Source organism: Perognathus longimembris, chromosome 15, assembly GCF_023159225.1.
Source record: "Perognathus longimembris pacificus isolate PPM17 chromosome 15, ASM2315922v1, whole genome shotgun sequence".
NCBI classification, from domain to species: domain Eukaryota; kingdom Metazoa; phylum Chordata; class Mammalia; order Rodentia; family Heteromyidae; genus Perognathus; species Perognathus longimembris.
The window spans coordinates 31,327,776-31,348,843 of record NC_063175.1 but is presented as its reverse complement, the minus strand read 5'-3'; the positions used below and the strand labels follow the sequence as shown (position 1 = coordinate 31,348,843).

General features: G+C 38.7%; 1 protein-coding gene across 1 annotated transcript in view; it reads right to left on the bottom strand.

Moving 5' to 3' along the window:
* Positions 1-3,981: 3,981 nt before the first annotated feature.
* Positions 3,982-21,068, bottom strand: part of Kiaa1328 (KIAA1328 ortholog) — a 189,554-nt gene continuing 172,467 nt past the window's right edge. Inside the window, exon 11 of the mRNA XM_048363542.1 lies at positions 3,982-5,772. Coding sequence (XP_048219499.1) covers positions 5,568-5,772 — 205 coding nt within the window. The 3' untranslated portion in view covers positions 3,982-5,567. The remainder of the gene's footprint in view (positions 5,773-21,068) is intronic.

Genomic DNA, 21,068 nt, shown 5'->3' with positions numbered 1-21,068 from the left:
CTTCAGATAAATTGTGAACACATCTGATGTGCACAGAGCCTTTGTAGTTTTTTACTTGGCAGGTTTATGTGGGCAAACGTTCATCAGATCCCCATGTAGATGTTGAGGCAAATGTGCCTGTGTGCTTTCTATATTATGCAGATAAAGACATTGAATTTGGACTGAAGGAACTGGGCAATGTCACAAGCTGCCATGGCAGAGCAAGGGCTTAAACCTAGATCTCTGATAGAGCACTATGGGCATTGTTTCTGAGGACTGGAATTCAGTGGGGCCCTGCTGCTCCCAAGGCTTAAATACAAAGCTTTAGTACTTGAGATTCTCCTTTATTTGTTCACCTTGAGGGGTCCTAGTCTCCAAATCTTTGAACATAGTATTCTTCTGCCTGGGAATGGGCTGGCAACCCAACTTCCAACTGCTCTGATCTCAGGGAACTAGAGTTGCTATTGAATTTGACTATCTACCTCATTGCACTTGACACCGCTTGGTGGGAGGAGCCTTGTCACTGCACTTTTTCCTGGCTGAGTGGAAATTTAGAAAATGCCTCAGGACTCGCAGAAGACAAGGATTCTAAACCTTTTTGTTGTTGTTGTAGGGCTTGAATTCATGACCTGGGTGCTGTCCCTGAGCTTTTTTGCTCCAGGCTAGTGCTCTACCAGCTTGATTCACAGCACCACCTCCAGCTTTTGAGTGGTTAATTGGAGATGAGTCACAGAGGCACTTTTCTGCCTAGGCTGGCTTTGAACCGTGATCCTCAGATCTCAGCCTCCTGAGTAGCCAGGATTACAGGTGTGAGCCACTTGGCACCCAGCTGATTCTAGAATGTTTTACATCACCAATTCTTGAGAATCTGATGTAAGCTATGCATTTTTCAGGTGGGAAGAAAGGTGAGCTAGTGGGCAAGGAGAAAGGAGAGTGGAGCTCTAGGAGGGCAATTCCCTGTTCAAAGTGATGATTTTGGCTCAGATATACCATAATGATGGAGAGACAGAGAGTTTTCTTTCTAGAAGCCCCTGTACAGGATGAAATAGAGCCAGCTGGCATCCCTGATCCCATTCCTCTCTACTGAAGCCCTGGTGGGGGGTTGTTATGCCACCTAGATCCACCCTGGGCTGCCTCTCTCATCCTGGGAAAAAGCATGAGAGATAGGCCAGGAATTCTGCTAGACAGCACTGCTCCTAAGAACCTGCTCACACTCATCACTGCTCATTAAAAAAAAATCCGACACAGTACATCTATTATTCACTGGCTTGATGTAAGTTCTGTCATTTTGAGAATACATACATAATATTAGAGCAATCATGGATCTCCTCATTCATGCTTAGGAAAAAAATTATTACAATGTAAGAAAGTCTGAATAGCAGGAATTTGTTATAACAATTTAACACTTCTAGCACTTGAGTCAAAAAATGCCCCTCCATAAATAACTGTCTCTGGAAAACAGCAAATTTACACAGTTTACCATTTTCCAATGTTATATAAATCCAATAAGTCTAAGTCACTTGCAGTTGGGAGGAGATCATGGAAAACAGGGTTGAAATTCACCCACTTGACAGCAGCATGAGTGCCAGTATGTGTCCTCCAACTGTCATAGCTTGGGATTGGCTGCCTTGAGACTCAGAGTGGATAGGAGAGCGAAGGGGTGGGGGCATTGCTTCCTATCTACAGAACATTCCTATCCAAAGGACAGTAGGCTCAGGGCATGCTGGCACTAGTGAGAACAGGAGCTGTTGTCTGAGTGATGAAGTGTTAGCCAAGGCTGCCCCACCTTTAAGACCTCACAAATGGGCCACTTCCAGGTATGTGTGTGGCAAACACCCAATATCAGGAGAGGCCAGCTCTGAGGCTCTCACCATCTCTCAGTGTGGCCAACTTTTAAAACCAGCCATGATTTGTACTTCTAAATCATCATACTTTACCTAACTTGGTTCTTCCATATTCCAAGGAACTCCCTCCCTGGGCCCCCTCTGCCTCCCTCAAACACTCTGACAGTCCCACTTTCATGGACATGTTGACCTTGTCATTATGACTTTTCTCTTGACTAATTCTTGATTGCCAACCTGATCTAAAACCCATAGCTTAGAATTATCACCTTCATCTTTTTAAGTTGATAAATTATTTTATCTGATGCTCACAGGATTCAAGTAAGTTACTTAAAGAGCTCACAAATTCTAAGGCTAGGTTCCTCAAAGTAGTTTTATGTTAATTAAGACACAATATTCTAACAGAGAAGCCACACAGTATGGCTTAGAGTGAGATGGGCCATAACTACTGAGCTACAGTACTACTGGAATCATAAGTACATTCCAGTGAGATTAAGAAAACATCATGGAAGTGATGACTACCTGGGAAAGATTCACCCAGAAGAAAGGGACCTGAAAAAAGAAAGAGCTTGTTTTGTCACTGGACCATAGCTAACAGTTGTGAGCTGTAGAGGAGGAAAGGAGATGAGGAAGAGGAGGGATGTGGAGGCTACATATCTAGAGTACCAGTGTACCTAAGGGATGTGCTGTCTTGAAAATACTGGGGGGGGGGACAGGGGGAGGCATTTTTCAGTTTTTAAGTAGGGAAGACATTGATGTAAGAATGACAATACTATTCATTGTGTAGATGTGATTGAGAAAGGGAAAATGGCTGTGACTACAGTTGTATAACACAACATAAGGCTTACAAGTGAGATATATACCAAGGGCTACTTGTTTTCATAACTTCTTCCCCAGGAACCTGGTCACTAACCTATGAAACTGGTTCTCTACTTGCTAGCTCACACATTTCCTGAGGATTAGGATAGCCCTACTTTTCTCTAGCTTTGTTCCTAGATACAAGAATAACCTTATGACATTTATGGCAATTGGCTTATTTCATTTTACGCTTGAGAGAAGGTGGAGAGATGATTCTGTTCTTGCTATTTCCTCTTCTGAGTGGCAGCTGCAAAGTCTCATTGTTCTGGTCTAGGTGCCAAGATGGCCTGCATACAGGGAGCAAGGCAGGCTCTTTGGCTGTCTTGAACATAGGTGTGATCTTAGAACAATGAACTTCAGGCACTCAAGTCCTAGCCTACATCCTTCTAATCTCTGAATTCAAAGAGGCAAATCCATGTCTCCTGTCCTCAAGTGTAGTGACATTTCTTCCTTGGGAGACATGCAGATACGGGGACATGCAGACAGAAGGGACTCAGAGATGTCACAGATTGAACCTGGAGGAGGCATAGTGTTCCCATGATGGGCCTCAGATGGATGTGTCACACTATCTCCTTTTTTTTTTTTTTTTTTCAGTTCACCATGCATTCTTGTTGTTTTAATAAGAACTGAGGAAAACCACTTTGTGATAATCTAGGCTCTACTATTTCTTTCCAGCTATAATGCACTGATCTTCTGAGAGATGCGCAAAGGGCCAAGTCAAGATCAAAACCACACGGGGAACTAGTCATAAAGATAATTTATTAATTTAAAATTTCATATGTATATAAACATCTGTCCACATTAAAAATAATGTACATTGAACTGCAGATAAAGCGTGAACTCTGAGGAGTCTCTAGAGCCTACGCTTGCCTTAGCTGACATCACTCAGCTCTGTTCTTTTAAATCTTCTTCCCTTTCCATAGAATTTGGTCTCCAGAATGAATCTGGTGCTAGAAGCAGGGACAAGTGAAAAGTAACTCTATAGGAGAATTCCTCTTTCTTCATGACATCTGAGTACTCAGGAGATCATAGCTGATCAACACCGTGCCTCCTGGAAGGGTAACATCAGTAGAAGGTTTTCCTTGATTAACCTTGTTTTTCTATTTAGGAAATTTTAATGGACATATTCCATCATTTTCCATTTTACAAACAGTGATTGGTTTTTCTCTCATAAACTGATGGGTAGCAGGGTGGGCATTGGTGTAGTACTATTTGCAGGGCCCTTAATGTGTGTCTAGTCTTGTCTGGGGGGAATTTTTGATGGGCAAGCAGATCTCAAGTAGCCTGCAGGGAATACTGTATATGTGTGTGTGTATATGTGTGTGTTATGTGTGAAGGGTCGAGTCTTTTGTGTTACTTTCTTTTAGTAGAATAGTAGGTGAGACCTCAAGGCTCTACTAGAACATATATATCTCAAAGTAATTTTAATATTGAAGAAAATGTTAGGATGTTATTCAATTAATCATTAAAATATTAATTATGTACAAATTCACACCTTATTGCCCTCATAGCAACACCAATAAAATGTATAGAGAATGGCAACTGGTGGTGGGGCATATGAAAATTGTGGTGATAGCTGTTCTCTTCCAAAATGCCTATTTGACATTTACTCATTTTAGGCACACCAAAGAAAGTTTCATATTACAACATCTCTTTGAAATGGAATGAAACTGATTGGCTACTTTCAGAGGGATAAACTGTAAAAGGAAATTGAAATCTTCAATGATTTCTCAACTTTTCAAGAAAATGTCTACAGTTAGTTTAGTTCTACCCTTAGGTTTACCTTGGATTAAGAAAATGTCATTCTTTCCTCTAAAGAAGAAAAGGCCCAAGTGAAGGAAGACTGAGTAGAAGCAACAGGACAGCAAGAAGGGACAGAGATTTTCTCTTGGACAGGGAGGCAGTCCAAACAACATGGCTTTCATAGACTGAAAACATTCAAGGCTTGGACAACTAGGAACTTTCACTTGCACGGGAGGCGAAGTGCCACCTATAGCTGCTGGGCACCACTCTCCATCTGGAGAAATCTTCCGCAGACACAACTCTGGCAACATAAAGAGCACATGTGTTAGAGGGCATACTGATCTGACACTTGGGTCAGTAAGAAATATCTAGAGCTTGCTTTTCTTCATCCAGGGGAACTACAGGGGCAGCAACCTGAACATTGGTAGGAAACGTATTTCAGTTGGTTTCTCTCCTGGAATTTTTCCAGGACAATAATTTGTACATGCGTTTTAATGCTGATTATTTCCAAAAGTTGGTTAGGTCCTTTCCTCTAGCCCAGTGGACTTTTTGGTTATAGTAAGGTCAGTTCCAGGCTGAAGTCTACTATAACTGATTCAAGACTTATTCCCAGTATTGCTTCTGATGCTAGAGGTATCAACTCAAACTTCAGAATTAAAGGACTACACGTACAGAATGGCAAGTGGTGAGAGAACAGGGGGAGAATGTAGAAGTCTTTATGAAATTTCCTTATGTCACAAGGTATTTGAGGTATCTTTGAGTGGAAAGGTTTTTCCTGTGTAAAAAAGAGAACCAATCTTTTTCCTTAGGAAATTGAGAAGGAAACATTCTTTAAATGACAATGAATATGCAATGATGTCTGCCATGCAGTAAGTATCCTAAATGTCTAATCTCTGGCATAAAAAGGTACAGTTCTTTAGCCTACTTCCCTTTAATGTATTATCTACTGATGATTGGTATGATCAAAAACACCTTGGGTTGTTTAGGACAAATCCTATGTTCAGTACATTGTAGGATGCTAATGAGCTAGGTCCCTGTAAAAGGAGATACACAATTATTTTGTAATCAAGCATTTTAACATCCTAGATCAGTATGTGAAGAAGCCCACAAATTTCCTGTGGAAATTTTGTAGCTTATGTTTTGGACTCAAATGAAAAAGATATCCTCCAGAATTTGATTCTCCTCCAGGTCTTCAGGAGTCCTGTGTGTCCCCATCTTCTTCCAGACTGATTTTTGAGGGCTGGGTCGGGAAGCATTGAGATTCCAGGCCCCAACTTCTCTGGATGAATGAGGTTTGCGAGCAGAGTTTGGGCTCAGAGAGTGAACCAAATCCAACAGGGATGTCTCATACCTGTAAAACACACAAACCACACAGAAAAGGACCAGACTATTAATGAACATTAGAATCTAAGAAATCCAGATGAGGTGGCTGGCCAGATCAAGAGTCAGATCACAGATTACATCATGTGCAAGAAGTGTCCTCAGGGAAACATTAGGAAAGGAAAACACTTTTAGGCCTAAAGAACAAGCCCCCTGTTGCCTGTCTATGAGCTCTTTTCTTTTTTTTAATGCTTTGTTACTTCGAATTTATTTTTAACTGATACATACAATATAAATTGTACATACTAATGGATACTGTTTATGTTCCTACACGTGTAAACACTGTGTAATGTTTAAATAGGTTAAGTATATTTATATTCTCATTTATCATTTCTCTATTGTGAAACTTAATTTTTTTCTTTACTGTCAAAGTGTGGTACAGAGGGGTTACAGATGCATATGAAAGGCAGTGAGTATATTTCTTGTTCTACTTACCTCCTCCTTCGTTTCCCCCTCCCCACTCCCTTCCTCTCTCCCCCAAGAGTTGTGCAGTTGATTTACACCAAATGGTTTTGTAAGTGTTACTTTTTGAATGGTTTGTCTTTTTGTTCTTTGTCTCTTGATTTTGGTATTCCCTCTCCCTTCACCAGTTCTAATACTCGTATAAACAGTATCCAAGGTACTCAGATGAGATACAGTGGTAGCAGGGGTACAACCATAGGAAGGGAATACAAGAGAAACAAAACTAAATAAACCCATCAAACAAACAGACAAGGAAAAAGAGAAAAAAAAAAGTACGAGTTCACATGGTATGTTGAAAATAATTACAACAGTGATATAACAATTGTTTCCGTAACATGGAGTTCATTTCACTTAGCATCATCTTATGTGTTCATAAGAGCATAGCTATTGGGCTCTTGTGATCCTCTGCTATGACTTACCTAAACCTGTACTAATTATTTCCAATAAGGGAGACCATAGAGTCCATGTGTCTTTGGGTCTGGCTCACTTCACTTAGTATGATTTTTTCCCAGTTCTTCCATTTCCTTACAAATGGGGCAGTGTTGTTCCTTCTGATGGAGGCATAGAATTCCATTGTATATATGTACCACATTTTCCTGATCCACTTGTCTACTAAGGGGCATCTCAGTTGGTTCCATGTTTTAGCAATGGCGAGTTGTGCTGCGATAAACTTAGTTGTGCTGGTGGCTATAGTGTGGTCTTGCTTGTAGTCCTTTGGGTAGATGCCCCCAAATGGGGCTACTGGGACGTAAGGGAGCTCTATGTTCTTCTTAGGGACCTCCGCACAATAGTCCTTTCTAACTTGTCTAACTATAGAGTGGGAAAAGCAGCCATGATGATGTTAGTCATGTTATTGGACAGCAGGTCCAGGCCAACAAGGGCGTCCACCACCTGGAACAGATGGGTGTCTCCATTGTCTTGGCAAGGCAGAGAGATCAAAGAGATTGTCTGGAAGTGATATATATTATATTTCTTATCATATTTCATTAGCTAGAACCAATCACACCTCTATGCTCTTTGATCAAATTTGAAATATTTTTCTTATTTTATAGTTAAGGAAAGTGGTGTCCAATAACTGAGATCTAGAAAGGATTAAGTTAACTGCAGTCACAGATCAAGTGAGTAGCAGAGCCAAGTGGTTTTTACTCTAGGGAGCCCCTCAACATTCCAGTCTAGATTGAAAGTTTTTCTACCGAAAGAAATGAGTAACTAAACCAAAAGAAGTAAATGGTTCCTGTTCTCAACTATATCTTATTTTTAAAAGTATGGCATGCGGGCTGGGGATATAGCCTAGTGGCAAGAGTGCCTGCCTCGGATACACGAGGCCCTAGGTTCGATTCCCCAGCACCATATACACAGAAAACGGCCAGAAGCGGTGCTGTGGCTCAAGTGGCAGAGTGCTAGCCTTGAGCGGGAAGAAGCCAGGGACAGTGCTCAGGCCCTGAGTTCAAGGCCCAGGACTGGCCAAAAAAAAAAAAAAAAGTATGGCATGTTTGTAACAAAGCTATTCTTCCTTCCCACAAAGTATAAACATTTATCTTTATGGTCCTGCTACTATCATAAAGATTGTATTTCTTTAGAAGCCATATCCAGTCATGTATTACACTACAGGAGAAGAAGCAGGAAGTATGTGGTAGACAGGTCCCAGATTTCATTTGTACTAGTTGAGATAGTTTCTTTCACTAAGTATATTTATAGTGCTTTTGCTGTCAGAAATGACTGCATAATTTTTCAGATTAAAATGCTACAAAATAAACACTGATAAACTGGTACTTGAAAGCAAGGGTTGGAGTCAAAGGAAGGGGGGCAGGAAAATGAAGACAGGAAGGGGAGATAATACAACGGCAAGAATTCATTGTAAATACAAAAAAATTGAGAAATATAAGGGAAGGGGTGAGTCAAAGGGAGAGGTAAAGATTTTGAAGTGAAGGCACAGATCAAGGAGCTATGTTAAAGTGCAAAAAAAATTAAACACATAACTTAAAATTAAGATAAGTAAGGGAAGGGTGGGGTGGGAGGAATGGGTGAGAATGCTGAAAGGGGTGACATTGATCAAGATGCACTGTATTCATAAACTGCTTTAGTGAATAGCAACTCCTTTGTTTAACTACTGAAAAGATAAAAAGATTCAAAAAATTCAGTGCATCCCCTACAACGTTAAGAAAATTGAGGGAGGGTTGGGAGAGATGGGGGAGAACAACGAAAGCAGGGACACTGATCAAGATGCATTATAGTGATAAACTTTTTTGTTGAATAGTAATTTCTTTGTATTACTACTTAAAGATAATATAAATTTTAAAAATCAACAATCAGCAAAAATTATTTTACACAGCAAATCTTGAAAAGCATCTGGTCTTAACATGAGAATCATATATACTACCATAAAGCATATGCACTAAATATCAGAAGAATGGTGTCATCTATCATATTGAGCTCTATAAGCAATATATTTCAGTTTGTAGAGGTGATATGTATTCAGCTTGGTTTGATACTGCTGGTTTTTTTGGTACCTGAATAATTTAAAGAGACATATTACTAGCTGGTGGCTCATACCTCTAATCCTAACTATTCAGGAGACTAAGATCTGAGGATCATGGTTTGAAGCCAGCCTGGGCAGGAAGCTCTGTAAGACACTTATCTTCAATGAATCACCAAAAAGCTAGATGGTGAGCTGTGTCTCAAATGTTAGAGTACCAGCCTTGAGGAAAAAAGCTTCAGAGCAGCACCTAGACCCTGAGTCAAAAGCCCTGGTACTGGCACTACTTAGTCATATCCACAAAATACCATCCTTTGAAGCACCCATAAAGTTGCTTTTTTTTGGTGGGGGGTGTCAGTTGTGGGGCTTGAACTCAGGGCCTCAGCTTGATTTTTTTGCTCCAGGTTAGTACTTGATCACTTTGAGCAACAGTGCCACTTTCTTTTTCTTTCTTTTTTTTTTTTTTTTTCTGGTGGTTAACTGGAGATTAGAACCTCATGGACTTTCCTGCTCAGACTGGCTTTGAATTGCAATCCTCAGATCTCAGGATCCTGAGCAGCTAGGATTACAAGCATGAGTCATGGGCACCAAGCTCCACACAGTTTTTAAATTAAAATAAATCATAGCATATATTAATTACACAAGGGCTTTCCTTGTGATATTTTCATAAATTCATATAATATGCTTTGATCAAATCTAACCCCCTGTTACTCTCTTAACCCCTTCCTTTCTTAAAGTTACCTATGCTATTTTTATGAATTCTTTTGCACCAGTACTGGAGTTTGGATTCAGGGACTTGTATTATTGCTTACTGTTTTTGCTCAGGGTTGGCCATTCTATTTTATTTTTATATTTTAGTGGTACTAGAGTTTGAACTCAGGACCATGCTCTTGCTAGGTAGTTTTTTTACTACTGACCCAGCTCTTTTTTTTTTTTTTTTGCCAGTCCTGGGCCTTGAAGTCAGGGCCTGAGCACTGTCCCTGGCTTCTTTTTGCTCAAGGCTAGCACTCTACCACTTGAGACACAGCGCGGCTTCTGGCTGCTTTCTATATATGTGGTGCTGGGGAATCGAACCTAGGGCTTCATGTACATGAGGCAAACACTTTTGCCACTAGGCCATATTTCCAGCCCTGACCCACCTCTTTTTGACTGTTAAATCACTGCATTTGCTCACCATTCAACCTCTTCATTTATCTGTCCCCTTCCCTAGATCTCACTCTCCATCCACCTAAAAAATGTTTCTGTTTGAAAACAGTCTTGCCTGTAGTTGTTCCACATAAGCTATTCTTAGAGGATAACTGTCCAGTCACTGCCACTGAATTTGCATTAACTGAATCGTCTCTATTATTGGTTAACTCATTATGAGTAAATAGAAAACACCATTAAATAATTCTCTTTTTAAAAAATTGTCTATTCAAGATCTTGTCAATATTACCTGTATAAGCAACTCTAGATACTACCAGTATCAAGCATATTCTGTTTGTAGCTCTCTCCTATTCGGTATTCTTCTCTGTAAACCCTAGCAACTTTGGTCTTCTATCAGTGTGTTTGGCTCTTAGGTTTCTGAACTGTGGTTCAGGAATATAATCTCACTTGTGTTTCCTCTTTAGGGGTAACTATTCTGTATATCTCATATAGCTTGTTCTTTTATTTCTTCAGGTGGGAAAGTACATCCAATCTCAGTTACTCCATCTTAGTTGGAAGAGGAAGCACATTGATAAAGATCTTAATCTGAATTACAAAAAAAAGCTTTAAAAATCATACTAAATGAAGTGAGCCACACCCAAAGAAATGTGGACTCTATGGTTTCCATCATAGGGAATAATTAGTACATCTGTAGGATAGACATGGCAGAAGATCACAATAGCTCAATAGCTATGCCCCTATGAACATGTAAGATAATGCTAAACAAAATGATCTCCATATTATGGAAATAAGTGATATATCATTGTTGTAGTAAATGTCAACATGCCATGTGAAACCGTACCTTTTTTTCCCTCTTGTATTCCCTTCCTGTGGTTTTACTCCTGCTATTAATGTAACTGATCTTAGTACCACCAGATACTGTATATACATGTATTGTAACTAGGGAAGGGAAAGGGAATATCAGAATCTAGAGACAAAGGATAAAGACAAACCATTTCAAAAGCAATACTAACAAAACCATTTGGTATAAACCAACTCATGGGGGGGGGGGGAGAGGGAAAGGGAGAGGCAGGGGAAAAATGAGGGAGAAAGAAGGTAACAAGCTGGATAAGAAATGTACTCACTCCCTTACATATGAAACTGTAACCCCTCTGTACTTCACTTTGACAATAAAGACAAACTGCTTTAAGAACTGGCTTGAAGTCAATTTTATCTGACACTAGATGGCTCTTAGAGATGATCTCCAAAATATGGAAATAAGTGATTTATTATTGACATTATTTTCAACTTACTATGTGAAATTATGTCTTTTTTCTTCTGTCCATCTTTGATTTAGCCTCTGTTGCCACTTGTCGGGCTCAGGTCGCCTCCCCTGGCGTGGAGATCAAGGCTCAGCTATGCTTTTCACCACTCCCTTTCTCACCCTCTCTCTTGGTCACCCGGCCGGCAGGTAGGGCCAGGATGGAGCGGGGGAGCCAGCACTGACCTCACGTGCGCATGGCCGAACGAGAACGCTTACCCACCTCCTTACCAGTAAAGAAAGCCAGGCATACGCGGGTCTCGGAGCTCTTCAAGAGCTATCTTATTTATTAAGGCGGGGGTAAAGGGAAGTGATAGGAAGGGAAGGCGATCGGCCAGGACGCTGATAGGCTGGGAGCTTGTCACATGACCCCCTCATGAGCTAACGTCACTCGAAAGCGCCGCGCCAGGGAGAGACTGGGGGGGCGCCTGGGCTGGCGAGAAAGTTGGGGGCTGGGTGCAAAGCCGGTTCTTCTGGTTCCGGACCCAGAGAACCATAGCCTGCTTCCGCATTCCCCCAGGGCTGGGGGGAAGGGCGGCGTCTCGGGTATACTCTCCAATGCCCTTCACCCTGAAGTCCATAAAGCTGGATCCCAACAGCCACTGTATTTGATTATAGTACCCTGGGTATTTTATATAATATGCCTGTCTGAATTAGGGGAGGGAAGGGGAATATCAAAATGGTGAGACAAAAGGTAAAAGGCAAGCCAATGCAACAGCAATATTTCCAAGACAGTATGTTGTAAACTAACTATACAACTCGGGCGGGGGGGGGGATTGGGGAGGAGGAAGGTGGGAGAAAAATGAAGGAGGGGGCAACACGTTGAACAAGGAATGCACTCACTACCTTACATAACTGTAACCCCTCCATAACTCACCTTGACAATAAAAATTTTTAAAAAAAGCAAAAGAAAAAAGAAGTGGCTTGGAGCCAGGTGGTGGCAGCTCACACCTGTTATCCCTGCTATGTAGGAGGCTGATGATATTTGAGGATCAGCTTTCAAAGCCAGTCTGGGCAGGAAAGTCTTTGATACTCTTATCTCCAATTATCCACCAGAAAACTGGAAGTGCCTGTGGCTCACAGTGGTAGATCACTAGCCTTCAATGAAAAAGCTCAGGGACAGCACCTAAACCCTGAGTTCAAACCTCACAGACTGACTAAATAAATAAATAAATAAATAAGAAAGAAAAAAGAACTGGATTGGATTTCTTAGTGGCTGAGTCATTCCCACTAACACTGTATACGGATCTTCCCATATGTCAGCCTAGCCAGCATTTGCTGTTGTTCATGTTTTTGATGATGTCATTCTCACAGGAGATAAAATCTCAGGGTTGTTTTATAGGTGGTACTTCATGGGCCAGGGATGCTGAACATTCCTTCATGTATCTATTGGCCATTTGTATTTCTTCCATATTATCTGTTAAATTAGTTTGCCCATTTATTAACTGAGTTTTGATTCTTGTGACTTTAAGGTTTTTTAGCTCTATGTATTCTGGTTATCAATCCCTTATTAGATTAGATGCATAGCTAGCAAATAATTTTTATCACTCTATAGGCTGTCTCTTTAGTCTAATAACTATTTACTTTGCCAAGGGAACAGGGAAACTTTTAAGGATTAAAACAGATTAAGGACTGGCATTCTGGAGGTGCTGACCTTAATATATTTCTCAGAATACTCAGACTGAAGTTATAGGGGAAAAGATGGTTGCATTCATGTAATGATACTTCCAGTTACTCAGGAAGAAAAAAAGAAAAATAAGGTATTTGTTGAGTAATAGGTGTTTCAGTGGCAAATAATCATGTTAAAACATGTGTAAGAGGGGGATTAGAGGAAGTAGTAGAGCAGATGAATTTGATAGAAGTACGTATGTGCCGGGCTCGGGTCGCCTCCCCTGGTGCAAGGGTGCAGGCTCTGCTCTACTGTAACCGCTCCCTTTCTCACTCTCTCCCCTGGTCACCCCACCCGCAGGTAAGGCCAGAGTGGAGTGGGGGGCTCAGGAAAGACCTCAGGTGCACGCGGCCGTACGAGATCGCTTTACCTCCCTCCTTACCCGTGAAGAAAGCCAGGCGTACGCAGATCTCCGAGACGCTTCAAGAGCAAATCTGATTTAATAAGGGAGGGGCTAGCAGCTGATATAGTAGATGGCGACGAGAAAAGGGGTCATCGACCAGAGAGCTGGCAATAGGCTGGCGAGCTTATCATAGGACCCCCTCATGAGCTAACGTCACTTGGATAGCGCCACCCCAGGGGTGAAAAGCCCGCGAACGGGGAGCACATGGGCTGGCGAGAAAGTTGGGGGCTGGTTGCAAAGCCAGTTCTTCTGGTTCCGGACCCAGAGAATTGTGGCCTGCTTCCGCATTCCCCCAGGGCTGGGGGAAGGGCGGCGTCTCCGGCGCGCTCTCCAATGCCCTTCCCCCTCAAGGCCAAAGCTGAACCCCAACACATATGGAAGTAACACAATGAAACCCTTCTGTACAACTATCATAGGACAGTAGAATGTTAAAGAGAGAGAGAGAGACAGAAAGAGAGAGAGAGAGAAAAGATGTGGCAAATGAGGAAAAATCAAAGGGTTATAGTTTCAAAGATAAAATATGTATGAATGTAGCCAGGCACCTATAGCTGCTTGCAATCTTAGCTACTCATGAGACTGTGATGTGGAGGCTTAAAATCTGAAGCAAGATCAGGCAGAAAAGTCCATGAGACTCCATGTCCAAAATAACAGCAAAAATCTGGGTTGTCAGTGTGGCTCAAGTGGTAGAGAACATCAATCAAGAAAGCTGGGTAGGCATGAGGCCCTGAGTTCCAACCTTGTTATTGGAAAAATAAAAAAGTATATGGATGTAATCTAAATCAACACCTTCATTTGGTCAACTCTTCAGTGCTCTTCCATAGTACCTTTTCTTTCTCAGCCAAATCATTACCATCAGCATTTAAACATGCTCTACTGTCTTCCAATATAAAACATATCCTTCCTTAAAATTCTTCCTCAGAGAGAAACCAGAGCTAATAAACAGAGACCAGCAGTAAGAAAAAAAAATCACTAAGCTAGTGAACAATTATTAATGGCTGCTAAAACTATTAAGTGAAAGGTTGATGGGAACCTTTGTAATAGACAGGTTGAGATACATTATCTAGGCCTACTTATTATCACTAAAAGTAGGACAACCAATAATTATTTTCTTCCTAATATGTTATAATAGAAAGTACACAACATTACATATGGAAGATTCTTGCCATAAAACAATTAAAACTTTAACCCAATCAAATTTCTAGATTTAATTGTCAATTTACATGAAATACAAAGTTCAAAAGAATAGACTAAATGACATTTCAAGGATATAATCAGCCAATAACAGAATGTGTGAAACTGTATGACAAATGGCTCAGTTATATTCATAGCATTAAAGAAAGGAAAACTGTAAAAGATTAAAGGATATTTAAGTGATCTATCAACCACAAGGAGTACATGCACTTTAATTAATCAGTGTTTCAAACAAATCAATGGCAATTATTTGCACTTTTGAAATAAATCAGGAAAACCAAACATGGAAAGATGGTTAGATGATATTAAGGAATTTTATTATTGTTGTTGTTTTATTTAGATAATGGTATTGGAGTTATGCTAAATTTTTGTTTTAGAGCCAGGCACCAGTGGTGCATGCCTGTAGTCCTAGCAACTCAGGAGGGTGAGACCCGAAGACTGCGGTTCAAAGCCAGCCCAGAGAGTCCATGAGACTCTTATCTCCAATTAACCACTAGAAAATCAGAGGTAGTGCTGTGGCTCAAGTGCTAGAGTGCTAGCCTTGAGCTGAAGAGCTCAGGGAGAGTGCTCAGACCCAGAGTTCAAGCCCCATGGCTGACCAAAAAAAAAAAAAAAGTTTTTGTAGTTGTACATTGGTGGCTCACTTTTGTAATTCTAGGTTTACAGGAAGCTGAAATCCAGAAGATCTTGGTTCAGAGCCAGCCCAAGAAGAAAAGTCTGTGAGACCCAACTCTGAAATAACCAGCAAAAAGCTAGGTTAGAAACATGTATGCTTGACTGTCAGGGGAACAAACTAGTGGAGCAAGCAGGCTGAGCAAGCACAAGGTGTTGAGTTTAAACCTCAGTACAGGAACAAAAAAAACAACAGCTCTTACTTGCTGGATATATACACTGAAGTACATATTGGCAAGAAGACATGATGCCTGAGATTTAATTCAAAATATTCATTTTTAAGAAAAGTTTAGTGGTAAAAAGAACACTGAAAATTGCTGAAACTGAGCAAATTGTATGGCCCCATTATAGTCTCTCTACCTTAGTGTATGTCTGCAAACTTTCATAGTACAAAAATAAAACTCATACTCCATTCCCATACCACCTATGCTTCCCTGTATTGGTGAGCTTTCTGAAACAACAACACATACAGTCTCTAATTACTCACTTCTTATTCATTCTGCAAAAACTCTAATATAGTGCTCCCCAGACCACCTGCCTTGAAACATCTTCCTAAATGACTTTTAGGTGGATACTTCAGTTATCTTGACCTCCGAGTCTTTTCTTTTTTATATATTTTTCTTTTTCAATAATATTTTTTATTATCTCTAGTTGTGCAAGGGTATTATCATTCAATAAATCAGTTAATAAGTACAATGTGGGGCTGGGGATATAGCCTAGTGGCAAGAGTGCCTGCCTTGGATACACGAGGCCCTAGGTTCGATTCCCCAGCACCACATATACAGAAAACGGCCAGAAGTGGCGCTGTGGCTCAAGTGGCAGAGTGCTAGCCTTGAGCGGGAAGAAGCCAGGGACAGTGCTCAGGCCCTGAGTCCAAGGCCCAGGACTGGCCAAAAAAAAAAAAAAAAAAAAAAAGTACAATGTATCTTGACTGATGTTAACTCTTTCATCATTCTCCCACATCCCTTCCAATCTAACCATCCCCTCAGTTTCCTTAGTTTCATAAGATATGCATAGAATATTATGACTATATTCTCTACCCATTTTCCTCTCTTCATCTACTCTCTTCCCCCTGATCTCCTATGTAAACCTTCAAGTGTCTGTTTCCTAGTGTTCATTTTGTTGGTCTCAGACTCCTTCTATAGGACTGGCCTATCTGCCTCCACCCTTGTGCCAGTTCTTGGTTTCCATGACAATGAATCTTTTTCTTCTTGCTTTTGGGCCATTCCTCAGTATTATCTTTGCATACTTTTACCTAACTTCAAAATCTTGATATTTTCTGCAGTATTTAAGCCATAGGTTTCCTCTGTTCCTTTTGAGGAGATCTCAGTATTATGTGGTATCTTTGTGCCTGCTCTCACATTTTCATCTTTAGTCCATGCTTCAAAATCCAATCACTTGAGTTCTCTCTCCATGTGTATGTTTCCAAGCATTTCAAACTCAATTTCCCCTAAACCAAAGTCTTCACCTTGCCTCATATCAACCCATTTCCTCATAGATAAATCTTCTCATTTTCCACATTTTTAAAAATTTAATTTTATTTTGTTGTAACCGTGATGTACAGAGAGGGTACAGCTTTTGTTCATCCTACTATTGAAGCCAATAACCTTTAGAGTCATCCTTGACATTTTCCTCTCTTTACTGCCTTCTACTTCCATTTGATCCTGTTGATTCTACATCCTAAACACATCTTAGTATTGACTGTTCCTATTTCATTTCAACCCTTGGGTCTCAGACATTATTACCTTTCACCTACAATGGCCTCTTCTTTCTATTTCTGGAATGGATACTTTATCCCCTGTCTCAAGACCTTCATATATCTGCTCTTTCATCTGTTAGGAATGTTAGTCCATTTTCTGTTCTATTTTTAACACAAAAGAACAGTGTAGTATTTATCTATACTTTAGTAACTACCCACTTCTTTTTCATAATCCTTTCTTTTCTTCATAGCATTTGTCATGATTTATAATTATTTATTTGTATGAATTTATTTTTCTAACATGTCTCATTGGTATGCCATTTCATCCTTAATGTCAAGTACTCAATAAATAATGACTAAAACTACACTGTCCTAATTATTTTCTTAAGAATTGTTAATAATTTTAAATAATTATATTTATGTTGTGAAAGTTCAAATATATAAAATTATCTAAAAAATAAAATCCTATCAGTATCTAAAGAAAAAAATAAAATCCTATCAGTATAACATTGTTCCACTCAAATACCAATTTTATTACTATCCTCCAAATCGCTGGTAATGGTTTACTAGGTATGCTTTCAAATAGCTTTTAATACAATTACATGAACCCATGTACATATACAAACACACAGATGTACATGAATTAACAAACTTAAAATTAGGCCATGCTATGTTGAGATTTATAATCTGTCTTTTCACTTGTCAGCACATTTTGGAGATCACTGCAAAATAGTGCATAGAGATTTGGGTAATTCTTGTAAACTAGGGCAGGATGTTCTATTGTATGGATGTGCCACTGCCCTAATTTTAAAGAATCCTCATAGCTTCTACTAACTTAATCTAGCTAAATTTTATATTTAGCATTCCTGTTCTAGTATCTTCAAGGGGGAAAATCAGTATTTAATCATTAGTGTTGATTTAAAGGCAATTTACTTGAAAATATTTCCTTTAAAGTTTGCCCTACTTGAGCTAATTTTCAAATATATTAGTGCAATTTATGTCAACACAACTTGTTTTAGTGAGAAGAAATAAAATGGTAAGATCCTAATGGGTTCAGGAATTATTAGGCAAAATAAGTGAAATTAAGATTGTCATTGAATCCTTAATATGCCACTGCCCTACATTTAAAGTATCCTCTTAGCTTCTATTTCCCTAATCTAGCTAAATTTTGTCATTATTCTTCCTTTTCTAAAAGTAATAAGCTATCCAGGTTCATAAAGATCTATTAGCTCTTATCCTTTTTTTAAAAAAAAAACACTGAATTTGGTAGACTTCAGAGATCACTATGTGAGAGGAAGTTTTTTTCTCTCCTCATATTCATGACAACCAATCTTTATAGTCTTTATGGCATAATGTGTCTCAAAGAGATGAGAGTTACTACATGTAGTTTTCTGACTTAAAATATTTATTGTAAAGGTGATTTTTCTGATTTCTTAATGCTATTTAGTCTTATAGTTTTAGTCAAACTGAAATCCTGTTGGGGAAAAGGCTGAATTCCTATTTTTAATGGTAATGTTTTGGTTGAAATCTCTAGATTTATGGAGTTAATTGTCATATATTATATTGAAGATGCTAAAAGTGTATTAAGTTTATGAAACTGGTAGTCTGACAAACCACTGTCATATAAACAAAGCTGTAATTACTTTAGAAAAGTAGAATGAGTTAAATATATATTTCTTAGAAACTTGTTATTTTTTTCTTTAAGTCATTATAAATGGTTTTATTGTTTGTATGTTGCTTTTTCTATAGGCATGCTCTTTTGAAGAGATGGAGGTATTTCTTTTGAGTGTGTTTAGTTTTCCTGAGAGTGTTGTTATAAAACCTTGAGCTTGGCATTACTCAGTTTTTCTCTGGCTTCCCACTTGACAATGTGAACCTCTCCTTCACATGTAATTCCACCATCATCATCTGTCATGAAGGGATACATTGAAAATTTGAGACTGGGGACAAGAACTTCACCAGGGACTATACCATGTTGCTCAGACACTCAGCATTCAAAACTATGACTTAAATAAAACTTTTTTCTTTATAAAGTTAGTCTGTCTCTGGCATTTTATAGTAGAAGTGCAAAATGAGTTAGTATAAATGACATAGTTTTCCTGAAAGAGATCCAGATAGCAACAAAGTATTTATGGAAGAATTTGTGAATCTTCACACCTGAGATTTTGTTATTTGAGGAAAATAAAAACCATAGCAGTCATTCTAGTGGGGCTAATCATAACGTAATGAAATTTCTGTGACAGATCCAAATTAGCATTATTCATAAAACATTGTATTCAAGGTGGTGGTAAGAGTCTAGACTCTAAAGTCAGATGCTAGATTTGAATCTTGGTTCTATCAATTTTTAACTATTTGATCATAGGCAATTTGCTTATTTTTTTTTCCTAAGCTTCAGTTGCTTTATCTGTAAAATGAGAGTAAAAATGACAGTGCCTACCTTTCTGAGGATTTATAATTACACATGTATACACAGACACATAGTACATAACATTGTGACTGACAAATAATTAGTGCTTAATAACTACAAGCTATTAATATTATTTATTGTTACAAAAGGGCGTAATCAAGGTAGATTAACAGAGGAATTGGAAAAAACTCTATATAAGCGTAACACTAAATCTAAGAATAAATAATAGTGTAATCACTAGATACAAATCAAAGATTGGCCTGATTCAAAACAATGGAAAACATTTATATGGGAAAATGATATGCATGAAAGAGTATGACATAAAATGAGAAAGTAAAAAAATAAAAATATAAGCTGGGAAAAACACATAAGGCATATGATAAGAAAGGTTAGGGTTACTTGTCTTTGCAAGAAAAGTCCATATGTAAGTAAAAAAGGAAAATAGCACCTGAGTGCAGGTGAAAAATGAATAAAACAAAGAACAATAATTAAGAGAAAATAAAACTTCACAAGAATAAACAAGAATAACAAGAATAAAAGATAATTATAACTACAACATATAATTCTCATCTATCAGAATAGCAAAGTATCAAAGTTCTAGGTTACCTTTCTGAAAGAGTGATAAAATAGGCAAGTTCAAATACTGTTGTGGGACAGGTATATAATCTCTACTGAAAAAATTTGGCAGTATCTATGAAGAATAAATTTATGTTCTACAGATAGCCTCATATTTACATGGGTAACATGTATGGGACTATTCATTGCAGCATGGTTGCAAACACAAAAGAGGAAATAAACTAGGTATCTACTCGCTAGTAGGCTAGCTAATTATATCATAGTTGTTCCATATAATGGAACACTGTGCAGCAATTAAAAAGAACAAAGCAGCTCTACAGTATTCACATTTATACAAATGGCCTAGATCATTCAGGCATAATCATCCCTACAAGGATATAAAGGAAATTGGTGTTGGCTCTATCCAAAGGGATAATTGGCTGGGTGACTGGGATAAGGGAGAACTATACTTTTTACAATATTCTTATGAATTTGTTTATCTTAAATATGACCATCATTATAAAAATAGTTCCATTTTCTGCATATGGTAAGTGAATAGTGCAGCCAGACAACATACCCTAATGAGTTCCCTCTGTAATCTGTTTAACATATATACCTTATTTTCTAGCATCATTAATTTCTGAAATTATGATATTAGGTAATGGCTATTTAATATAAGAGTTATCTTTTGGACAACACATAAAGAAATGATTTGGAGGAAAGCAGAGATTTTGGGGTAGGAATAAATAAACATATAAATAAAATAAAATGTCTAAGAGTGGTAAAACATACGATCTCTGCTCCCCAAGTCAGTACTTTCAAATACTGAAAAAATTAATATACATTATTTTCTAGTATCTTAATCATTTGTGAAATTATGTTAGGGAAATTACAATGTTAGACCATTTAGTATAAAATGTTCTCTTTTGTATAGGATTGTAACTTTCTACTAATAGTGAGTTAAATCTAGTTTTCTATGGCTGAAAGGTAACACAAGTGAGATGTATACATCCTAACCTTAATTGTATGAGACAAGCATGGTTAGGCAGTTTGGAGTCAAAGAACATTACCTGCCAGTCACCAAAGGAAAGCAGTAAGCTGTCTCTAGAAAAATATAATGCAAAAACTAAAACTATAAGGAAGAAATGCTTTCCTTCACAGACTCTGAACATAGTACATGCTTTTTTTTTTTGCCAGTCCTGGGAGGATTGAACTCAGGGCCTGAGCACTGTCCCTGGCTTCTTTTTGCTCAAGACTAGCACTATGCAATTTTCTATATATGTGATG